The sequence below is a fragment of the Artemia franciscana genome, unplaced genomic scaffold (genome assembly GCF_032884065.1).
Source record: "Artemia franciscana unplaced genomic scaffold, ASM3288406v1 Scaffold_1338, whole genome shotgun sequence".
Taxonomy (NCBI): domain Eukaryota; kingdom Metazoa; phylum Arthropoda; class Branchiopoda; order Anostraca; family Artemiidae; genus Artemia; species Artemia franciscana.
The window spans coordinates 19,991-44,945 of NW_027062797.1; the positions used below are offsets into that span (position 1 = coordinate 19,991).

General features: G+C 34.8%; 1 protein-coding gene across 1 annotated transcript in view; it reads left to right on the top strand.

Moving 5' to 3' along the window:
- The window catches only part of LOC136042474 (kinesin-like protein CG14535), a 44,653-nt gene that overhangs the window by 13,252 nt on the left and 6,446 nt on the right, over positions 1-24,955 (top strand). The window contains exon 5 of the mRNA XM_065727431.1: positions 16,140-16,292. Coding sequence (XP_065583503.1) covers positions 16,140-16,165 — 26 coding nt within the window. The 3' untranslated portion in view covers positions 16,166-16,292. The remainder of the gene's footprint in view (positions 1-16,139; positions 16,293-24,955) is intronic.

Consider the following 24,955-nt stretch of genomic DNA (forward strand, 5'->3'; position numbering starts at 1 on the left):
AATATCTCATCTTGCATTTAAGTATAGGTGTGTACAAGAAAAGTGACCTAATTACTGTGTAGAAAAGCCAAACTCCACCAAATATTGTGAGAAAATGCACAAGAAACCGAACTTCTATCTCCGGAAAGCTAATTAACTAAACTCAATTCCTGTCTTCATTTTCCAATAATTGAATTTTGACATAAAAAGAAACTAACAAACGAAACTTCACGTATAACAAAAGGTTCTAGAATATCCTATCAACTATCAAGGGACAAAACCTCTATGTTTTGCCGATTCACTTGATCGCCAAAGATATCAATTCTTCGCCCTTAACCAGCAGATAATGCCAGAACTGCTGAGTTTGTGTCTTCCCAAGTGGCTGGTTACCTCTAAGGGATACAAGCTAAACTTCACTTAAATTCAATCCAAATATTGAAACAAAATGGATTATATTTTAAGGAATTTGAAGTTGACCACTTCTTTACAATGGTCATTACCAAATACATTACCTGTTCCTTGAAATACTCTTTTCAAGCTTGGAAAGTCGGGAAATTATATTAGCTCAAGAAACGCAATTTAGTGATATCAAACTAGAAAAAAGTTATGGTTTTGCCTCCAATAGTTGCTTAATCAGACAAGAGCCAATATCTGCATTTAAGCATTACCGTCAGGGGAGAGAAAAAGTGCCGTTTGAGGTCAATATTTTCTTTTTTTGAAGGGTCTAGTAGACCTAACTTCAGGGCTTCCTCTTACCCCTCTCCTAGGATCCAAAGATTATGGAATATATTTCAAGGAGCCAACGTTTTCTTCCAAGTACGAATAAAATTAAAAATTTCGACAGCGTTGCCAGGAGAGAAGTTCTTGGCAATGTACTGAACACCGATGAGATTTGAAATGGCAGTATGTTAGTAAAGCATAAAACTCACCCAGGCGTAATAATAACTGCAAACAAATATTAGATAAATGTAGCCTTTCAAAAACTTTTTCTTCTACCCGAATTTGTTTTGAATCGTTGTTAGCGGTGGCCCTCAGCAAAGCTGCTGATGTATAAATAATAGATTTTGACAAATTCAGTCATTGCAGCATTATTTTATGCTAATTTGAGTCATTTTATCTATCTAACTATTTAAATAGTATTTATTACACTTGAATCATCCATATCATTTACCACTACGATTCTCCTACGTCATCATCCACTGAATTACAATTTTTGGTATTCTCGTATAATCCAGAACATACTCGAGAAGTTAAGTTATGTAAATCATAATGAAACATACTAAACATGATGAAAATATCATACTTTAGTTCATATAATAATATAATTTAGGCTATATATTTGCACATTAGAAGGGATGGGGGTAAAGTAACCTAACCTTTCCCCCGCGCCTTAATGTGCAAATATATAGCCGAAATTATACAAGTCTAATAAATTCCGTCACCCGCCATTTGTCTTTGTGGCTATGAAACCGGTTTTCTTAAATCTTACATTCGGCAAACTTCTCGGGTATGTTCTGGATTGTACGGGAGTACTTAATGTTTAAATAATACGATGTCTTAAAACACTTACATAGGAATCTTAAGAAGTAACCCCCTCCCCCAAAGGAATTTGACCTTACTAAAGTCCTTAGAATAATCACTGAGATCTGTGGTGACAGTTGCTGTGTAAATGATGTGTTAGTGATTTTGACAACTTCGGTCATTATAGCATTATTTTGTGCTAAAACAAGTCTAACACATTCTGCCACCCGAGATTTGTCTTTGTGGCTATGAAGCCAGTTTTCTTAGATCTTACATTCGGCGAACTTCTCGAGTATTTTCTGGATTGTACGGAAGTCCCTAATTTTTAAATAATACGGTGTCTTAAAATGCCTATATAGGGATCATAAGCAGTACCCCCCCCCCCCGAAAGGAATTTGATCTCACTAAAATCCTTAGAATAATCACTGATATCTGTGGCGAGAGTTGCTGCGTTAATGATGAGAAGATGCTAAATTTTACCAAACCTTATGCGGGGGAGTTGGGGGGAGGGTTCAGTGATTTGGCGAGTTCGGTGCTTCTGGACGTGCTAGGACGATGAAAATTGGTAGGCATTTCAGGGAGCTGCACAATTTGACTTGATAAAGTCGTTTTCCCAGATTCGACCATCTGGGGGGCAAAAGGGAGAGGAAAAATTAGAAAAAATTAGGTATTTATAACTTACGAGTGGGTGATCGGATCTTAATAAATTTTGATATTTAGAAGGACTTTGTGACTCAGAGCTCTTATTTTAAATCTTGACCGGCATTAAGCCTCTTATTTTCCTTTTTAAATCAATCTATTGATTCATAGAATTTTGTTAGAGCTCATACCATATGATCTCTTGGCTCTTAGCTCTTCTCGCCTCGTCACAAGTGCCATAGGAGCTCTTAGCTCTTATTTTTTTTATGTAATTTCTGAACGTTTTTGAATTAATGCATGTTTGATTTTGACTCTCCACGCATAAATTATTAAAACGGAATTTGCATATTAATTCCTTTTTTGGCCAAATGGCTTTCTCTTAGTTTTGATCAGACGATTTTGAGAAATAAGGGATGGGGAAGGAGGCCTAGCTGCCATGCAATTTTTCGGTTGCATAAAAAGGCAACTATAAATTTTAATTTTTAACGAATTTTTTTATTAGTAAAAAATATACGTAACTTTAGAATTAACTTATGTAACAAAATTTTAAATTCTTTAATTTTTATTATGTATATGAGGGGGTTTGTACCCTCGTTAATACCTCGTTCTTTACACTAAATCCTAAGTTTTGTCCTAACTCTTTAAGAATGACCCCTGAATCAGAAAGGCCGTAGAATAAATAGTTGAAATTACTAAAAATACTATAGCATAAAGAGCGAGGTATTTATCTCCTCCTAAATACCTCGCTCTTTATGCTAAAGTATTTTTAGAACCCCTTATATGCGTAATAATCTCTCTTCGTTTAAGTTTCAATGCTACTCTTTTCTTTCAATTGAAAAAACTTTTCCATGTTTATTTTTTCTTTTTTTATAGTAATTTTAGAAAATCCTCCAACCTTTTCATTGAATTTCTGTTCCCCAATGACATATTTCTCTAAGGAAAGATCCTCCCACATAGCCCCCTCCCCTCAGCCCCACCCCCAAAACCAAAAACAATCCCCTGAAAACGACTGTACACTTCCCAATAACCATTATTATATGTAAACACTGGTCGAAGTTTGTAACTTGCAGCCCCTCCCCCAGGGACTGTGGGGGAGTAAGTCATTCCCAAAGACATAGTTATTATGGTTTTCGACTATGTGGAACAAAATGGCTATCTCAAAATTTTGATCTGTTGAATTTGGAGAAAAATGAGCGTGGGAGGGGGCCTAGGTGCCCTCCGATTTTTTGGGTCACTTAAAAAGGGCACTAGAACTTTTCATTTCCGTTAGAATGAGCCCTCTTGCGACCTTCTAGGACCACTCGGTCGATACGATGACCCCTGGAAAAAAAAACAAAAAAAAAACAACAAACAAACAAATAAACACGCACCCGTGATTTGTCTTCTGGAAAAAAATACGAAATTCCACATTTTTGCAGATAGGAGCTTGAAAATTTTGCTATAGGGTTCTCTGATACGACGAATGCTATGGTGTGATTTTCGTTAAGATTCTTTGACTTTTAGGGAGTGTTTTCCCCTATTTTCTAAAATAAGGTAATTTTTTTCAGGCTCGTAACTTTTGATGACAAAGACTAAATTTGATGAAACTTATATATATAAAATCAGCATGAAAATCTGATTCTTTTGATGTATATTTTAGCATCAAAATTTCGTTTTTTAGAGTTTCGTTTACTATTGAGCCGGGTCGCTCCTTACTACAGTTCGTTACCACGAACTGTTTGAAAACTGCTCCTAGAAATAGATAGGTTGCAATTTCTGCCGTATTGTCTTCTAGTATATTTAAGTGTGTGCTTGCAGCATACCTGCGTCCCCTTAAAAGTTATGTTTCTTACTTTAATATGGGTTTTTCTTTTCAATTATAGGATTAACCAATGCACTATCTAAGATTGGACTGTTAGTTAATGCGTCTAAATGCGAGTTTATTTGATTTAATAGCCCTTATGCGGTCGCTCCATTCGCTGCTGGACTGCAATTCTGCCATGTTCTTCTTTAGTTAGTTGGCTTGGTCTGTGTTACGGTCCAAAACTTTCCACTACCTTTTCATCCCTAGTGAATCAAGCCGTGAAAAACTTATGCGTCGCTTACAGACAAATATCCCCAAACAAAAGCCGTTACAACCGCATCGGTTTGTGCATGATTTATAACGCTTTTTGCGCCCCTGTGCTTTCCTGAAGCATGGCTCATCTGTTTCATAAGAAAGATCGACATACTCTACGTGTGGCTTATTTCAGATATTGCAAAATCCTCCTCCGGCTTCCTAGATGGCACCAAAACAGAAAAATAATGGTTCGATTTGGTTTAATAGATATGCCTTCTTGGATTCGGTCTTCCAGTGATGATATATGTAAAAAGACTATCTACTTTATTCACTGTTACGACCCTCTGCAGCCTTTTTTCCATATTGATGCTGGTTAATTAGTCCATGTTGACTTTTGTTAGTTTGAATTTTTTTCTTGCTGTTTATCGTTTTTGTTTATTTATAATACTCTGTACTTTGTGTTTTTTTATACTTTTACGGATAATAAAGTTCATTCATTGATTCATTCATTCATTCTGCAGTTTGACCAGCCGTATGGAATGCGTCTGAATCAGCGGGCTTGCTGCAAGCCCGTGATTTTATAATATATGTTTGTAGGGAGTTTTACCGACCATCTGAATTGACTACACACCATGCGGCTTGCTTGAGTGAAAACCAGCCAAAGGATATAGATGCCATACATTTTCATAGCGTATCTGAAATTTAACTTGAAAACTTGAGGCCTTTCCTTGTAAAGGTGCCGAGGGCGAGACATGCCATCAATTGATTTTTGACTTTTGATTATTGAGCTTTAGTTTGCAACTAACTCACTTGGCTCCTTATTTTTGAATTTGAGTTTTTTTTTGTTGCTAAGGTTTTTACTTATTTGATCAGAGAATGAACTACTTTATTACCTTTTATCTGTTTTAAAGCCAAACCAAAGTTTTTTTTCTGTTTTCAATATTTTTTCCACCATTCCCATATGTTTCAGAATAACCCTGTATTTTTTCAAACATGCCAGATTTGATTGAACACTAATCGCCAGAAGTTCAACTCTATGTGAATTGTATTAATCCTGTCATGTGATCTGTCGAATCCGATCAGAAGTTTTTTGACTTAGCTTAATTGTTTTGAAAGTCTTTTGCTTTCAAGCTGTTGTGTTGAAAGTTGGTTCAGATTATTTTTTGGACTTCATTGGGTGTGTACCAGCCAAACAATGGAAAACAATACTTTCAGTATTTTTTCCATCATTGTCACATGTTTCAGAATAACGCTGTATTTTTTCAAACGTGCCAGATTTGATTGAACACTAATCGCCAGAAGTTCAACTCTACGTGCATTGTATTAATCCTATCATGTGGTATGCCTGATCCAATCAAGGTTTTTTTGACTGCGCTTAATTGTTTTGAAAGTCTTTTCCTTTCAAGCCGTTGTGTTGAAAATTGGTTAAGATTGTTTTCTTGGACTTCATTGGGTGTGTAACAGCCGAACAAGGGAAACGGTTAAAAACGATAAAACGGAAATTCTGGTTCTTGATTAAGATTTCCAAGAGAAGAATGACAGGGGATATTTTATAGGCAAGGGAAGAGGCTAAGAAGGCTTCAGAATGGCTTTAAAAAGATACCATAGGCTTGATATCATATATGTATATATATATATATATATATATATATATAATAATATTAATATAATATTTGGCAAGTACTTGATATTTGATACTTAAGTAAGAATTTGGAAAGTACTTATTACTTGATACTTAAGTAAAAATTTGGAGTACTTGTTGCAGCACTGGTATACAGTGCTTTTATGTTGGCGATAGAATTGGGTAGATGGAGAAGTGTTCAAAGCTAGAATACTTGCTGTGTTTTGATGGGTATCTCTAGGGTCTTTTTAGAAGGCCAGAGCCAATTTCCAAGATAGAAACGCCAATGAAAATTCTATAGAAGAATCTTAACTATGCTGCAAAAGAACTTTACAGAATCTTAACGGAAAACTGGGAGAGTCCAGCAACGTACTCTTAAATCTTGCCAAAAATTGACCATTAAAAGAGGGTTTTTTTATAGATAGACTATATTATAAAAAAAAAAAAATTACATATGATTCTTGTCTAATTGTTTTTTGTTTTTTTTTTTCTTCTTTTATCCTTTGGTGTTTGTTCCATACTGAGATATTCTAAATGTAAATCTTTTCCTTGTTTTTTCTTCCTTTTCATTTATAGAAAATAAATTTCTTGCCTTTATATATTTCCCACAGTTATCCTACTTTTTTTTCATTATTGTAACTTCTCTAACCTTTATATACTCATAAAATTCCAAAAAAAAAACGGATCTAGTATCAATAAATCCATTGCTGCGAAATTATAGGTTGTAATTTCAATGTTTGTTTTCAATTTGTTTTTGCCACCCATAATTGTAATGATTGTGACTTGTGGACAAAAAAATTTTGACTTTCACACCATTTCTTATTCCTAGCTCCAGCTATTGAGCATAAGCAAAACTTTCCTTTACAGCACGAGAGTTCCTGAACCTTACAGTCTCTTCGGCTCCTGGGCACTCTTTAAAAAACAAAAAATTAAAGTAAGCGTTGAAACAGACAGCAATGCCTAGGTACTTATAAGTGGTGGCTTTTGCAGTAGCATTTTCAATATTTTTGGTAGGGCATTGCACAAATCTTTGGAGACGGTTTTATCCAGATTAATCTCTAATTTTTCACGAATGACCTGAACACTAGTCATTGAGTCATGACCGGGAAAGGCTGTCAAGTAATTTCTTACGCCTTGCTGGATTGTTCACTTCACCAGGTAATTTTTTTTTTTTATACCAATATCAAATTGTAATTTTGATACCAATAGTTACATTAAAAGAGTCGGATTTTAATGCTGATTTTAAATATATAAGTTTCATCAAGTTTAGTCTTACCCATTAAAAGTTACGAGCCTGAGAAAATTTGTCCTATTTTAGAAAATAGGGGGAAACACACCCTAAAAGTTAACAAAAATCACGCCATCAGATTCAACGTATCAAAGAACCCTACTGTACAAGTTCCAAACTCCTATCTTCAAAAAAGTGGAATTTTGTATTTTTTGGCAAAGAGAAAAATCACGGATGCGTTTTTTTTTCAGGGTTGATCGTTTCGAAACAGTGGTCCTAGAATTTTGTGAGAGGGCTCGCTCGAACGAAAATTAAAGTTCTAGTGCCCTTTCTAAGTGACCAAAAATATTGGAGGGCATCTATATCCTCTCCCACGCTCATTTTTTCCCAAAGTCGTCGAATCTAAATTCTGAGATAGCCATTTTATTCAGCATAGTCCAAAAACCCTACACCTATGTCTTTGGGGACGATTTACTCCCCCACAGTCCCCGAAAGAGGGGCTACAAGTTACAAACTTAGACCAGTGTTTGGATATAGTAATGGTTATTGTGAAGTGTACAGACGTTTTCGGGGGGATTGTTTGGTTGGGAGGAGGGGTTGAAAAGAGGGGGTTATGTGGGGGAAACTTTCCATTGAGGAATTTGTCATGGGGGAAGGAGATTTTCATGAAGGGGGCGCAGCATTTTCTAATATTATTTTAAAAAAACAATGAACAATTAGATATGAAAAGTTTTTTCTACTGAAAGTAAGGAGCAGCCTCAAAATTTAAACTTCACCTCACTCTTTACGCTAAAGTATTTTTAGTAATTTTAACTATTTTTTCTACGGCTTTTGGGATTCAGGGGTCATTCTTAAGGAATTAGGACAAAATTTAAGCTGTTGTGTAAAGAGCGAGGTATTGACGAGTGGGCGAATCCTCTCATATATGTAATAAAAACATACGAATATAGAAGTTTGTTACGTGAGCTAATTCGTAAGTTACCTATATCTTTTACTGATGAAATCGTTCGTAAAACTTGAAAAGTTCTAGTTGCCTTTTTAAGTACCAAAAAATTGGAGGGTAACTGAGCCTCCTCCCCCCATCCTTTCTTCTCAAAATCGTTCAATCAAAACTATGGGAAAGCTATTTAGCCAAATAAATAAATATGCAAATTCCGTTCTAATTATTCATCTGCGGAGAGCCGAAATTAAAACACGGATTAAACGTTCAGAAATTAAAAAAAAAACAAATTTATTAACTGAAAGTAAGGAGCGACATTAAAACTTAAAACTAACAGGAATTATTTCGTATATGAAAGGGGCTGCTCCCTCTTTAACGCCTCGCTCTTTACGCTGAAGTTCGACTCTATCTCACAACTCAGCTTTTAAAAAACTCTAGTGCAAAGAGTGGGGACGATTACGATTTCCCAATCTTTTGACCCTTCTAAAGAACTTTCCAGAATCAACAGAAAGTCAAGCCTTTTGATGTATTTATTGCAATTACAATCCAATTTTTTTAGTTTTGGTTACTATTGGACCGAGTCACTCCTTTCTTAAGGGTATATAACCCCAACTGTTTGATTAGCTCACCAGCCTTGGAACTGATCACCTCGTAAAAATATTATGAGACTTCCACGACTTGAATGGTCAGTTTTTTGTGGAACTTAAGACTCCCTATCGAAAATTTACAGAACCTTTATAGATTCGGCTGCTAGAGAAGCATGCATTGCATTGACTACAAGAACTTTTCAGCAATAATAATAATAATAATAATTTTTCAATAATAACCCCCTGCTTCGTTGTAGCATATACCCCTGCTGGTATTTCAATAAAATTCGACATATTCCTTTTGTTTACCCTTTTAGTACTCTCTATACCATTTAAACCATGCTTTTACCCTTTGCCAAAAAATTTGCATATGGATAACCATATTGCTAAATTCAGAAATAATTGTCGAATAAAGGAGAACAACACAGTTTTCCTTATTGAAATACCAGCAGGGGTATATGCTACAACGAAGCAGGTAGTGGTTGCTCTTTCCTTATTTAGTTTTCTCTTTCGAACAAATGCAATAAAAAACAAGAGCCAAGAGCTCATATGGCACTTTTGACGAGGTCAGGACCTAAAATCAGACTCGGTACTAGAGTTACCGATCTCGCTGTTCTTTGTTTATTGGCAATTATTACGAAGATAAAATTGCAAATAGAGTGTTCCTGTAGTCTCTTCTTGTTCGGTATTGTAACGTTTGTCCCACCAAGTTTCCTCTCGATCTCTCCACTCTAAGTGTTTTCCAAGTTTCCCGGTTTCCCCCTCCCGACTCCCCCAATGTCACCGGTTCCGTTCGGGATTTAAAATCTGAGTTCTGAAACACGAACTACAACCGTAACACATTTGATAAACCTCTCATTGCGGAAGGGGGTATTTCCATCACTCCTCAAGAAAGCGCGAATAGTACCTCTCCATAAAGATGGCCCTCAAAATGACCCATCTCAATTCTCTCGGTATTTTCCAAAGTCTTCAAAAAACATATGAAGAATCAACTTTACTCTTTTCTCGAAGCGAAGGGATTCCTCAACCAACGACAATTTGGATTCAGACCAGGGCATTCAACTGAAGATGCGCTGACGTCACTGAGCTTATCTATCTATATATATAAAAATAAGTTGTCTGTGTGTGTGCCGAGTGACGTCATGTTTGTGTGTCGACTGACGTCATGTTTGTCGACTGACGTCAATATAAGGATTGAGCTGTATGCGTCATGAAGCTGTTTGTCGACTGACGTCATGTTTGTCAACTGATGACATTACATACCGGGAAACAAATGACGACCGGGACACAGGGAATATAAATGACGACCGGGAACCTCAAAGAGAAATTACAGACTGGGACACCCGGACACAAATCACGACCGGGACACAGGGAATATAAATGACGACCGGGACATAGGGACAAAACTACAACGGGGACGCCGGGGGCACAGGCGGGATATATAAATGACGATCGGGACACAGGGATTGTTCGAATAGAAATTACAGACCGAGACACAAATGACAACCGGGACACAGGGAACATAAATGACGACCGCGACACTCAAAGAGAAATTACAAACTGGGATACCGGGACACAAATGACGACCGGGACACAGGGAATATAAATGACGACCGGGACACAGGGACACATTATTAGAATAATGAGGTATAGATCTGAATACGGATTGTTTTTCCCATGGACAATTATATGTTGCATGTTCAAGAGTCAGTAAACCTGACAATCTATTTATATGCACAGACAATGGGACAGCGAAGAATGTTGTATATTCGCATGTTTTACGTAGTTAAAAACATATATATATATATATATATATATATATATATATATATATATATATATATATATATATATATATATATATATATATATATATATATATATATATATATATCACAGGTGGGACACAGGGACACAACTACAATGGCGCGTAACGATTAACGCGCGCGAGGGGGCGCGAAGCGCCCCACCAACTAGGTGTTGGGGTGGCGCGAAGCGCCACCCCAACTGCTAGTTTATCAATAAAATTCTTGACCTGGGACTTTTTCCACCTGCTATTTTACTTGATATCAAAAAAAGCATTCGACAGTATGGATCATGGAATTCTACTAGGTAAACTAGAACAAATCAGCGTTAGAGGAGACGCACTGAAATGGTTCCAGTCCTAGCTTAGCAATCGGCGCATGTACATAGGAGAAGATCCGTTGAACGATATCGTGGTAAATTTCGGTGTGCCAAAGGGATCGATCCTAGGTCCACTGTTATATCTGATTCATGTGAATGACTTAAGTCGCGTTCTGAACCCAAATTTCAGGACCTCACGATGCTGCAAACTCTCTTTCGTACGTTTTAAGAGTATTTTAGCAAAAGAATTTGTTGAGGACATTTCTAGCCTCTCTGACTTACTGAATTTAAGGTGCACCAATGTATTAACTGAGTTTGAACTTCTTTTATGATTATCTCCCTTAAAGTTCGCGCTTTTCTTAAATTTTCTGTTTCAGCCTATCTTCATCCTATTAGGTTTTGGGCAGCGTTTCATGATTTTATTGTGGGTCGCCACTACAATGAGACAATTAAAGTGTCTGCAGTGTATGTATTTTAAAAAAGTAGTCGGCTTAAAAGCATTTTGGCTCTTAAAGGTGACATGGGTTTACCCAAGTTATGTCATAAAACTAACAATGATATGAAAAAAAAAACATAAATTAAAAAAAACGGAAAAGACGACACTTCTAAAGAGTATTTCTGAAACAACGCTTGCGCCAATGAAGTACCCATTTGAGTGAAGAAATAGATTGCTTTATTTTTTTCCGATTCTTTCCTACCTTTCGTCCTTGGATGCACTAAAAATAAAATATATTTACGTAAAATGAATTTATGTAAAATAACATAAAATGCATAGAAAAGTGGAATCAAATTGTTGATAGAAAATTTTCCATTCCAAGTAGTCAGAACTCAGAACTAGCCAAACAAACAATCACCTGTTAGAAACACATTGGAATTAGACATATTTTACCATACTCAGATCCTTAAATTTAGTTTATTAATGATTCGTTGTAAATATTAGTAATAAACGGAATATGATAAAAAGAAAAAGATAGGAGGTAATGACAAAAGAAACATAATCAAAATTCATGATATTAACATAAGGCACTAAAAACAAACAGTTCGTGGTAACGAACTGTAAGTAAGGAGTGACTCGGCTCAATAGTAACCGAAACTCTAAAAAACGGAACTTTGATACCAATAGTCAAAAGAATCGAAGTTTTATGCTGATTTTTCAAATATATAAGCTTCATTAAATTTAGTCTTACCCATGAACGGTTACAAGCCTGAGAAAACGTCTGGTTTTTGAAAAAAGGAGTAAAACCTTCTAAAAGTCATAGAACCTGTATGAAAATCACACCATCAGATTCAGTGTATTATAGAATCCTACTGAAGAGGTTTTCAAGCGCCTACTTGAAAAAACGTGGAATTTTATATTTTTTGCCAGAACAAAGATCAAGGATGCGTGTTTATTTGTTTGTTTTTCCAGGGGGTGATCGTATGGACGAAAATTATACTAGAAGGGTAAAATTTGGACGAAAATTAAAAGTTTGTGCCCGATTTAAGTCACGAAAAAAAAAGAGGGTAACCAGGCTCACTCCCATTTCCCTTTTTTCTAAAAATTGTTCGATCAAAATTGAAACTGAGCTATTTTGTTCGGCATAGACGAAAAGCCAAATAAATATATTTTTGGAGATATTAAACTCCCCCCCCCCATAGCCCCTGAGGAAAAGTCTAAGTTACTTTTCCCATTGGGAAAAGTCTAAGTTATAGTATTATAGTACTATTGGGAAAATCCGGCGAATCTACAGGATGTTCACCCAACCTTATTCGCCGGCCAGTGCGATTTAAGGTAAAAAAGTCTAAGTTATAGTATTAAAGTCCTATAGTACTATTGGGAAAAGTCTAAGTTATAGTATTTGCTATTGGGAATTATAATCCAATATTAAACTTAACACCCCCCCCCCTCCCAAGAAGGATAATTTTTCATGGGGAAGGAAGTTTTCAGGGGAAAATTTTTCAGGAAAAATTTTACACTAGGGGAATTTGGAGGAATTCCTATCGGAAATGCTTCTTATTTCTTGCTTTCTCATTGCCTACTTAATTTTACGCATGGAGGTGTTAAGGGTAACTGTCCAGGGTAAATTTTCACCACGATTGAATTGTTTACAGAATATATCCTTGGGGAGAAAGAATTTTTCAGCGGAGTAGCCAGATTCAATCAGAAATTAAATTAAAAAAAAAAATTCACTTGAATTTAAGGAGCAACATTAAAACTTAAAACGAATAGAAATTACTCCGTATATGAATGAAGCTGTTCCTTTCTCAACGCCCTGCTCTCTACGCTAAAGTTTGACTCTTTCTCTCAACTTTTTAAAACAGTAAAAAACCTGATGGTTTCTTGATGAAGCTTATATATTTAAAATCAACATTTAAATGCGATTCTTTTGATGTAACTATTGGTATCAAAACACTATTTTTTACAGTTTCGGTTACTATTGAGGCGGGTCGCTCCTTACTACAGTTCGTTACCACGAACTGTTTGAAAAAGATACAAGTTTGATTTATAGAAATATCTTGCATACAATATACTACGAATTCCATTAGTAGTGTTTCATATAGTTTTGTATAAACCAGAGAGCCATATGGACTATTAAGAGGTGGATGGAGAGAAGATTTGCTTTTATAACATAATAAATATGTTTCGGAAAAAGAGTAATAGAGAATCGAATGGCGTCATTTCTTTCTTATGTTTTCTTCAAAAGAACCCCTCTCCTTCACTATTTTGCGCTTTTTATTAGAAAACCTGACATGGCACTAATTTCTATTTTAATCCCTTCGCGACCACTTTATAATAAATTCATTCTAGCTAATGAATTTATTCATTCTAACTAAAGAATAATAAATTCATTCTCCGAAGTATTCTGTATAAAGACGAACATATGGTAAAGAATTAACTCCTGGGATTCAGACAGACAGAAGAGTTATTCAAGTAAGACATAATTTATATATTATTTTTTGTTATGTATAAACATGTACTGTCTGTCTGTTACACTGTCTTCTGTAAGAAAAAGAAGAAAAAACTAAGCTAAAAAAAAAAATAAACACAAATAAAAAATAGGAAAAAAACACCTAGGTCTAGGGGTTTAGGGGGTGGGGTGGTGTCTGATGGGATTAGGAGGGAGACTAGCTGATTCTCTACGTGTTGCTGGGGTGCGAAGCGCCACAACAACGCGTGGCAGGGGTCAGCTAGTACCCAATATGACATCATCCTTATTATATTTTGTATCTTACGAAAAGATGAAAATATGTGTAAATATTTTTCAAGTGAATGTTTCTAAAAAGCTCTCTAGGATATTTTGGTACCTCATTAACGGAGAAAAACTAACAAAAGGGAATGAGGATATATCAATGCTATCCATACAAAACAATGATTTCCCTTATGGTTAAGGCCAGTGGGCTGTAAATTTTCTAAATAAGGTTTTTGGTAATAGCGATTTCAATGTTACATTTGTTTTTCTACCCGGTGCAGTTGGTCAGGGGTTTCAGGTTATTTTTGAAATTCCCTCAAGACCAATCAAAATAGTAATCACCTATTTTGACTCCTACACGATCTCCAAATGACAATTTTTCTCTTAACTTGTGTTTACTATGTGCCATTGCTCATTCTCTACTAGGTTGGAGCTATTGATGAAAACATGATAACAATCTGTGTCAAATTGTCCCAGTTCTCTGGACTCTTTGGGAGACCAGTTATGTTTTATCAAGACCCAAAATGAATTTCTAGCAAATACAATAAAACGTTTAGTTTTATTTTGAAGTTTCAGTACTTCCGTTTTAAGTAAGAACTTGTATTTTGTAGTACATTTGCACGAAAATATTACTTTCCTGGACAATTTTCGCTACTATTCTTAAAAGCAAATGAATAAGAAATTGTTAATTTCTTGCAATCCCTTCAAGATTTTCAATTTCAAGATGGCCATATCGCTTTGACCCCAGTCACTTTGCAATGACTATTTCACGTGGATACGCAGCAGAGCTAAGCTTGTTAATTAGGTGAAAAAATTCAATTATTTATAAGCTTATTTATTAGGAGTTATATTTGTTCATTTTGTATGTCACTTCTACCTAATGCATTATTTTTGTGTATTATCCCATTTGATGCCGTAGTTCTTAGTTGTCCTTTTGTGGCTCATTCAGGAGAAGGGTCCACGTCACACAAGAACTAGGAACTGATTTTTTTTATATACAGGGTTTCGAAAAAAAATATACAATCAGATCTTGGAGTTCTTCCAAAACTCTGGAAAGTCATATTTTTTCAAAGTCATATGTCGAATCATAAAATGTAGTCTGAAGATCTGAAACCCTCTCCCTATTTCATATACTATTAGTTTTTATTCGTATATGAAAGAGGGCACTTGTATGATATACTCCTTACCGCTCAAGAAGTGAAGTTAGGTTAATCCTAATAAAATATACCCAGGTATGATAAAAATACTATACTTTAGAGACAATTTAGGGCTATATATTTGCATATTAAGGGAGGGGGAGTATAAAGTACAGTGAGTCTGCATGCAAAATTTGTTATCTACACTTATTCCGATATTATGAAATAAGAATTGTTTTACACTGTCCAGATACTTTACCCCTCCCTAATATGTAAATATATAACCCGAATTGTATATTTCTCATCTATTCTGTCACTTTTCTTTGTCTTTTCTCATGCTAATTTTAAAGAAACTAGCAGAAGAATCGGTTTACAGTGCGTCAATGCATGAACAACTTCAGCGATGGGGGTACATCATACAAGTACCAAAAAGAGTCTTATTCAGCTCCTGTATCATGTATATAGTTTTTTTTCACCGAGGGATTTGAATGCAAAAAGAAAAATTCCCTTTGAATTTGTGAAATTTCTCTCCTTTAAAACCTGAAATTATGCTCCTTTTCTTTCTTTTTTTAAATAGTTAATTGAGATTTTTTTTCATAATTTTTATGAATGGGACACAGGGCTGGTGCATACCAAAAACAAAAGTGGTTTATGGAGCTCCCGTCTCATGTGTATGATTCTATTTTTATTGAGACACCAGGGGACAAATCCCAAAAGAAGAAACACCATTTGGATTTGAGCAATTTTGCTCCATCAAATTTGAAATATCACTAATATGATCTCTAAATTTGCAGGGATCATTTTTGGATATGGGGGATTTTTGCGTCGAAAGTATTAGTACGGTTTGGCTCATTAAGAATGGGTCTCTTTCCGTATAAGTATATTTTCTTTTTATAGAAAAACTCTTACAGAAAAAGGCATCGAATTTTTTTTTTTTTTTTTTTTTTTTTTTTTTACACACAAGAGTGACTAAAAGTCAAGTGTACTCAAGTAATATGTTTTAATTTTTTTTTGAATGTTTTCTTATTTCTAGATTTAATTGATTTGACTTCTGAGTCGCTCCTTTCTGAATTTATTGGCTGACAGAATTCAGTTAATGTTAGCTTTGATGTACAATTTTTACATTTTTAAAGCATATTTTCATTTATTTTTTTAGATAGTGAGGTCTTTCACGTCAGGTAAAAGAGAAGGTGGTGATTTCGTTGCGTGCGTTGTATCACCCCGTGGCGAGTGGATCTATTGCGTTGGTGAAGATCATGTGCTGTATTGTTGTTCAACTCTTACTGGAAATTTGGAAAAAACTTTGGAGGTATTTAATTCCCTCTTACTGTGTTTGTAAATGTATTGAGTTCAGCTTGGGTCTTAATTAGGCTTAACATATTAACAAAATCTTATTTCCATTTTTTTTTATTGTTTTCAGACTCTTACTGAAAAGTAGGAAAAAAAACTTTGGAGTTATTTAATTCCTTCCTACTGTGTTTATAAATGCATTGATTTTAATGTTGGGTCATAATGGATATCGATATTGCGGACCAAATATGGATATTAAATATCGAAACGTAAATATCGAAAACGATATTTGGGTATTTTTGAATATTTTCAGCTTTTTCTGGTGTCTACCGGTGAGCGTCCAGTAGAAGAGATCCAACGTAGAAAATTGTGTCACAAATGGTCAAGAAGAAGAAGATTTTCTTCAATGTATTGACTCGTACATGCTGATATACAATATACTTAGCTGTAGCCATTGGCATAGCCATTTCTCAAACCGAAACTACGTTTAGTGAGGGTGGACTCTCAAATGGTGCTGAGGACCTCCGAAAGGCTTGGCTAGATAAAATGCCTTCTAGGCTTGTAGGGCCTTTTCACATCACACTCGTCGCGATTGCCACCTACTTTGATCCACGTTTTAAGAAATTGCATATTCCTCATTTGGTTTCGGTTTTGTTGGAATATGTATTAACAGATGCAAATCACCAATGCTACTTCACCATCAATATCGTCGGTCATACCTCTCCAGATTTTCACTAGAGAGTTTTATTTACAAGAGAAACTGATCTAATCAAGCCGTAAAAGTCTCGTAATATGGGTCTTAGAAAATTTTGATAACATGGATACTTCAAAAGGATTGGTTTTGTATGCTGTTTCCGGATATATAAAATCCCTCAAGTTTAATGTATCCATCAAAAGTTACGAGCCTGAGAAAACTTGCAAGATTTTCAAGAAAAGGTGGAAACTATAAGTCAACAAATGTTCATAAAAATTGCACTGGGAGATTTATCATATCAGAGAACCCTATTATAAGGATTTCTAGCTTCCATCTGCAAAAAGTTCAAACTGAATTTAAAGTTCTTATTCCCTATTTTGTGACCCAAAATATTTTAGGCAATTAGACCCTTCTCCCTACCTCCAATGCTCCTTTTTTCCCCAAGTAATCTGATTGAAATTTTGAGATAGTCATTTTGATCAGTATAGTTGAAAGGCCTAATAACTATGCCTCTTAGGATGATCTAACCCCCTATAATCCGTGGGAAAGAATTGTAAGTTATGAGAATTACCTAGTTTTTACATATAGTATTTATTATCGGGGAAACAAACATTTTATGGCATAATGTTTTCGTTTGGAGGGTCTCCGCGGATGAAATTTCAAAGGGAAACTTTACGCGGAGGATTTTACCTGAATTCTTATACGAAATTCCTTATATTTGAATTACTTTTTCATTGGCAATTCAATTTAATGTGTGGATGTATTGTATTCAGGGCAAATTGCCCGTGGAAAATTTTCAAAGGGGTTGATATTTTGGGCGGATAAATCCGTGGGAGAAATTCTCCATTGGGGAATTTTGAGGAAACAACTTTCCTTTGGGACGAGAGAATTTTCCACAAGATATACTTTCTATTGGAAAAATGGGAGGGGAGAACTTACAGGTAGAATTTTCCACAGAGGGAGGATTTCCGACATGGTTTGAAAAATGATTAGAAATTAAAAGAAAAGCAAGTCTTTTTCAAATAAAAGCAGGCTAAAAAAAATTATTAGGTGGAATTATCCGCAAGAATTTTTTTTAAGGATGATTTTCAGCGGGGATGGAATTTTCTGGGGAACGGGGATATTACGTGGGAAAAACTTTTCAAGGAGGAATTTTTGTGGGGGTGGAGGTGGTGGGAGAAGAGGGATATTACACGAGAGGAACTTTTCAAGGAGGAATTTTCAAGCGGATGGGATTTTCTATGGAGGGAAGAGGCAGATTTGCCAGTATTATTTGAAAAAAGATCTGAAAAAAAATGATTTTTCAGTTTAAATTAAAGAGCAACATTGAAGCTTAAAACGAATAGAAATTATTACATATATGAGGGGGGATGCCCTTTACAAAACCTCTCTTTTTGTGCTAAATTTTGACTGTTTGTCCCAATTCTTCAAGAATTGTATTTGTTTTTGGGAAGAATAGACATTTATCTGGGAGGGGAATTTTCTATGGGAGAGACTTTGCAAAGGGAGTATTTTCTATGGGAGGGTAGTCTCCGAATATAATTTTTAAATGGAAACTATATGCTAGGGAATTTATCAGAAAATTATTTGATTAACTATCTCTTTGCCAATTCAATTTTGCCTGCGGAGATATTCCGGAGAGATCGTCCGGGGAAAATTTTCAAAGGGGTTCAAATTATCTGAGGGATTCTCTTATGGGGGGATTTTCTGCAGGAGAAATTCTCCATGGGGAGTTCTCCAGGGGAGAATCCTCTCATTTGACATTGGGAGGTGAAAGTTTCTAGGAGAAAAATCCACAGATAGAGGTCTTTCTTTCAAATTAAAGTAGGCTAAAAAGAATTTTCCAGGTGGTATTTTCCTCAAGACATTTATTGGGGGAATTTTCAGCAGGTATGGAATTTTCTTGGGGAAGGAGGATCTTGCGTGGGTGAAACTTTAAAAAGAGTAATTTTCGTAGGGATGTTATTTTCTATAGAGGAAGAGGCAGATTTTCCGGCATTATTTGAAAAATGATCATAAATTGGAAAAGACAACAATTGTTTTCAAGTAAGAGTGAGGAGCAATATTAAAACTTAGAACGGATATAAATTTCCCCCTATATGAAGGGGGACGTCCGTTCCTCAATACCTCACTCTTTACGCTAATTTTTACTTTTGTCCCAATTCTTTAAAAACGGTTCCTTAAAGACAAGGGCCGTTTATTTAGAGCAAAAACCTTTTTTTTTAATGCAAAAGACTTAGGCTTGAATAGCGAAGTATTGAGGAGGGGTTACCCCCTCATATACAGAATAATTTTCCTTTCTCAAGTTTTAATTTTGCTCCCTTCTTTCCCTTGAAAAAAAAAATTTTTTTTTTTTAGTCACTGGAAGGCAGAACCAATTTTCAGGGGAAAATATTGACATGTTACTGATTTTTGATAACCAATAATAGCCAGTAGTTTTATGTTTCCTTATCCCGAGCCAGAATAGTTCAAAATCTGGGTTTTTATGACATTGATTCATGTAGCCTAATCGCAGTTTTTTTGTATTTTGATATACTTTAGAAAAAAAAATGCGCAAAATACTCTTTAATTACTAATTTGGCAATTGAACTTTTGCAAAACCACGAGTAAATTGGAGCAAAAATTGATCGGAAATATCGAAATCGATATATCGATTATCGAATATCGGAAATAAAAATATTGATGTATCCTTTAAGCAAATTATCGCCCACCGATAAATTCAGATAGTGTTTTAATTAGGTTTAATATATTAACAATATTTTTTTTTGTGTAAAGAAGGCTCATTAAAAAAAAAAAAAAAAAAAACTAGACTTGAAAAAAAAATTCTGCTTTTTATATAATTTTGGCACCTGAACATTATTGCTTTGAAAATTGCATATTTTTATAGATGGGGTGTGCATTTTTTTTTTTTTTTTAATGAATTTCAGAATTGATTGTATAGCCTGTATGCTGTGTACTTACTGGAAAGTTGAAGAAAACTTCGGTGGTATTTGTTTAATTATTTCTTACTTTGTTTGTAAGTTAATTAATGTCAGGAAGTGTCTCTGTTAGGGTTAGTGTTTGAATAACATTTTTTCCCCCTTTTTGTATAAAAAAGGCTCATCTAAGAATAAAAAATTAGGCTTAGGCTCGACTGGCAGAAAAAGTTTCCACTTTTCTAAGAAGGCTTTGGAGCCTGAATATCTGTTTTTAAATTTGCGTATTTTTATAGATGAAATTTTTAGATTTTAAATGCTTCGATACGCATTTTCGAATGTGTTAAGACCACAAAGAAACGGTAATCACTCCTAATCCCTATTGACAGAGTTAAATAATTATAATCGGATGAAACGAATATTTTGAGAATAGAATATAATGAAAAATCAAACTAAGGACAACATTTTAGTTCGGTGACAAACTTTTGGTAACGATATGAGGCTTGTTGTTTCCTCAGTTATAGATCATATTCGGTAGAATAAGGATAGTGACACAGTTGTGTAACTAGTTAATGATTGTGTAGTTATTTATGTGAACCGATTATTATTATTATTTTTAATATTACCACAGACAAAAAAGAACAAATAAAAGAGGGTGTTTTCAAAATCCGTAGATAAACAAAAATGTGTGCATTGAAAATGATGACATACTTCTATGTAATTTATGGACGTATTTTATGGGGTATACTGACTTGTCATATATTGCTTACGCAGATGATATTTTCCTTATCAGTAGATGCAAATCTTCTCAGTCCCGCACAGTTAAAACGGCTGAAAAAGGTTTCCTTGATATTGGACTTAATCTGAATCTTGAAAAATGCGAGTATATTTGTTTTAACGGTACCTTGCCAAATACCCCACTTCAGATTAAAAATACATCCATTCCTTCTGTTGAAAATTTTCAGTGGCTTGGCTAAACAATTTAAAAAAATATTTTATCCTTCCGCCAGACTGCAATGTCTGAAGCTTCTAAGATTGTGTCAAACCGGTCTAAACATAATCGAAAGGACCTGGTTTCTTTGTAGTCAGTTTTTTTTAGATCATTCTGTACTTTGTCTTTCTAGACCCTTCATTCTACTGAAAAAGAGTGATTTATGTTAATATAAGTACTATAAATACCTGCTTTATCTACCTCTATCTTACCGAAATTGGAGAATAATCCGAAAATACAAAGCTCCCGATATAACTGCGAAACTTCAGGAGCTTCATGATAAGTTATCGGCACAAGCATATGGACTGCTTACCCCGTATCACGGGCTCATTCGTTTGTTCTGTTGACTTTATTCCTTGTTGATTATGTTGTACTTATTGTGTTGTACGTTTGTTCTCATCCGTTTGTTCTGTTGAATTCGTTTTCTGATGTTTATTTTGTTTTTTCTCTTTTTACTCCACTATCCTCACATTGTTTTGTGAAGTGGGTTATAAATGAATTAATATTATTATTATTATGTACAGATAAAATTACCGCTAGGACCTGCCATATTCAGTAAATTTTTCCTGAAAGCATTAAAGTGTGAGTGAAATGATGTCAAAATAAATGTGAATTCATTGCTAAATGTGCATAAAATCTTGGCATCAAAATAATAAATTCTTAACGAGTTTTCCTAACAGGTGCAATCACCCTACATCTGCTATGTTTGTTTCAGCAAATAGGTCCCCATCATATTGACCAAGTGAGCCTAGGCTGTCGAGAGAGGGCTCATTTTAACGGAAATGAAAAGTTCTATTGTATTTTTAAGTGACCAAAAAAATAGAGAGCAAATAGGCCCCCTGAATGTAAATACGAAAGTAAACAATGTTTCATTCAAATAATAAATATACAAACGTTGCTCTTAGCAATGGTAGAGACCAACAGAAAGCTATTTGGCTTAGGAAGGGTGTCAGTGGTCTGACCTCTAACCCCAACCAGAATAGACCCAGCTCCAAATGGGTATGAGGAGAAACCTGAAGAATATAAATACGACAGTAAACAAAGTTTCATTCAAATAATGAATATACAAACGTCGTTGCTCTTAGCGCTGGTAGAAACCAATAGGAAAGTATTTAATTGGAAAAATAGGTGAGTGATGTGATCAGTAAGCTCAGCCAGAATCGACCCAGCTCTAAATGGGTGTTTTGAGAAATCTGAGGAATACAAACACGAAAGGTGTGCAAAAGTATTGGGTAGCTGGCCCCAATCCCCCCTTGCACTTTCTGGCTGGAGAACCGTGAAGCGGCACAGTGGGTTTTTACTATGAGGTTGAAAAATCTGGTTTTACTATGAAAAATTTAAGAAAGACAAATCCCCTCCCCCAATAATTATATTTCTGGAAAAGGCATGAGGATTAACAACATTGGCTTAAGGGAGTAGGATAAAGATCATCTAGAGCCATTGACGGGGCTCATATGGCATTGAACCGGCACTTTAGCTTCTGTTGTTTTTTTTTACAGGTCAGGTAGCACCCTTAAAATTTAAAATTTTAAAACTTAAAATTTTTGAAGTTGTTGTAAAAATTGTTTCAAGAGTAAAAGGGAGTGTGAAAAAAAATAAATATAATGTTTATGTAAATATTAACACCTGGATTAAAATAAGAAGTAAATGCTTGTTTACAAAAACAGTTTAGATGGATAATACTAGAATATTTGTTCCAGATGCAGAGAAATGGCTACTCTTTGAATTATGATAAAAAAAGGTATTTTGTGTAAAATCTGGTTTAGGCATAATCTAGTTTTAAAGCTGACATAGATGTGGCAGATATTTAGTGGCTGATACACTATTTCATTTCACAGAGTCAATGTAACTAATTTTAGTATTTCAGCTGAAATAAGTCATGGAGTCAAGAATTCAATTTTACAGTCTAACTAACTAGAAAAAGTGGACTCGTTAATTTGAATGAAAGTATTGAACTACTTCGACAGTGATTTGATGCTTATTGAACTTGGGCTTGACGAGGGATTTGTAATGTATATATTAACAATAATTAAAAGAATAAAGGAATTGAGTCAGGCTTTTTAGGATTATTACAAATCATCCTTCCAATTCACTTTTGCTGTTGTTTTAAGCAAATGAAAAAGAGGTGTTTTGTTCTATACAGCATTTCCGAGCCTGTAAGTGTTCTTCGGTTTTATTGGTTTATTTTTGTGACATATTACCATCAGTTTTTTTTTTTAATCTTGTGGCAGCTCAGTAGATCAACGTTGTGTGTTACAATACAGCCCGAGTCGTTTGATTACTGCTGCCACGATATTTGTTGGTGTGTGTACTGAAAAGTCCCAGCTATGAGACGTTGATTCAGCGCCCTAGAGGATCTCTGTCCTTTATCTAATTTCGGTAGGCCCGGTTTGGTGGTATATGTGCTATCTGTTAAATAGACCTAGCAACTAAAGTGTTGACTCAGCGACCATTAATGGCTCTATGTCTTTTATCTTATTTCGGTACATAATTCTCACAGAAGCCCCGAGAGTCAGCCCTACGAGACAGAAGCTAAAACTTGGGCCTGTGTGTGCTCGGACAAACAGCTTCTAGAACTTTTTCGTCCCTTTTTTTACGTCAATATATAATAGTGCATAATAACATGTTTTATATTTCAACTTCAAATTAGCCATGTGAGCTACAATTTTCTTTTTAAATAAAACTTTCTCTCTTTCTCTCTATTACAGCCCTAAACTTTGTAAATGTGTTAATGCAAAAAGTATAAATGCAGAAAAATGTATTACAAAAAAAGTTGCCCTTTATTCATGGCCTTATCCAGGATTATTCTTTCCAGGGGTGTTTTACACAAGGATTTTTTCAGGGGGTGGGGGGGGGGTCTACACAAAAAAATCCTCAAGAAAAGCATAAGCCTTTGGGCATACGGTTGAAAACATGTCTCGTGAATTTATTATTTTAGTTCATTTCAATCTTTGCTTGAGAATTTGGTTTACCTTTTGAAGTCAATTTTTTTTCTTTTTGAAACTGCCAACTATTATACTAATATTATTTTTATTGGGTTTTCCTTTGATTAACTAATACCAAGGCTACCTTTTTTTGACGAAGCCAAGTGGGATTCTAATACCATTCATTTAATGGTATATTCTATTATAGTTTGTAGTACAACCCAGTGGTTCTAATACTTTTCAGGTCAACTAGCATCCCCCAAACTTTCTTCAACCCCAGACGTGAGCCCCCCTAATAAAAGTTATTGTAATAGTCATGTTTAGAGTACGAAAAAGCTAAAAAAGAAAACAAACATAACCAAATTTTGATATATACATTACAAATGTGTTTTAACCTAAAATACATTTTTTTTTTCAGACAGTTTGGTGAAGTGAGGGGAGACATTTGATAAAACTACTCTAAATTTATTGCTGGCATCTAGGTATTAGGCTTTATTATCTTCCACGGTATTTATGCTGTATTGATGCTAGGGCCGAAAATCCTGGGTTACATTGTAACTTGTGAAGAAGTTACAATTTGCAGTATGACATGGGCGACACTGTATTTTTAGGAGCCCAATCCAAAAGGATTTGGGTTTAAAGGTTGAATAAGCCTATGGAGGGCCGCTAAATACCTGTTTTTAGGCCCGCTAAAACTGCTTTTAGGGTCGTTTCTTATGGGCCGTTGGAAACTGTTTTAAGGGTCGCTAAAACTACGTTTTTATTTTAGTCATAGAGGAATTCAATATTTTACATTTAATGCTTAGCGTTATTAATGAATTAAAGACAAAATTATAGCTCAAGAGGCCTTCAGTTTTATTGGCTGTTATGTTTCTGTTTTCAAGTGCAAATTTCTATCGACCAAAAAATAAAAAATAAAATGATATACTTCAACTGTTAGAACTTATAAGCTTCAGCCTAATTTATGTATTTATGAATTCTGAGCAAAAAAACAGATAAATAAATTTAAAATAAGTTTCACCATTCAATGAGTTATTAAAAATTAGTTATAAGGATAAAATTCATTTTAAAAGATATTGTTGAAAATACATTTGTTCCCTGATAACTTAAGTTATTAAAAACCTTTATAAATAAAAATTTTCATTATGGCTTATCTTC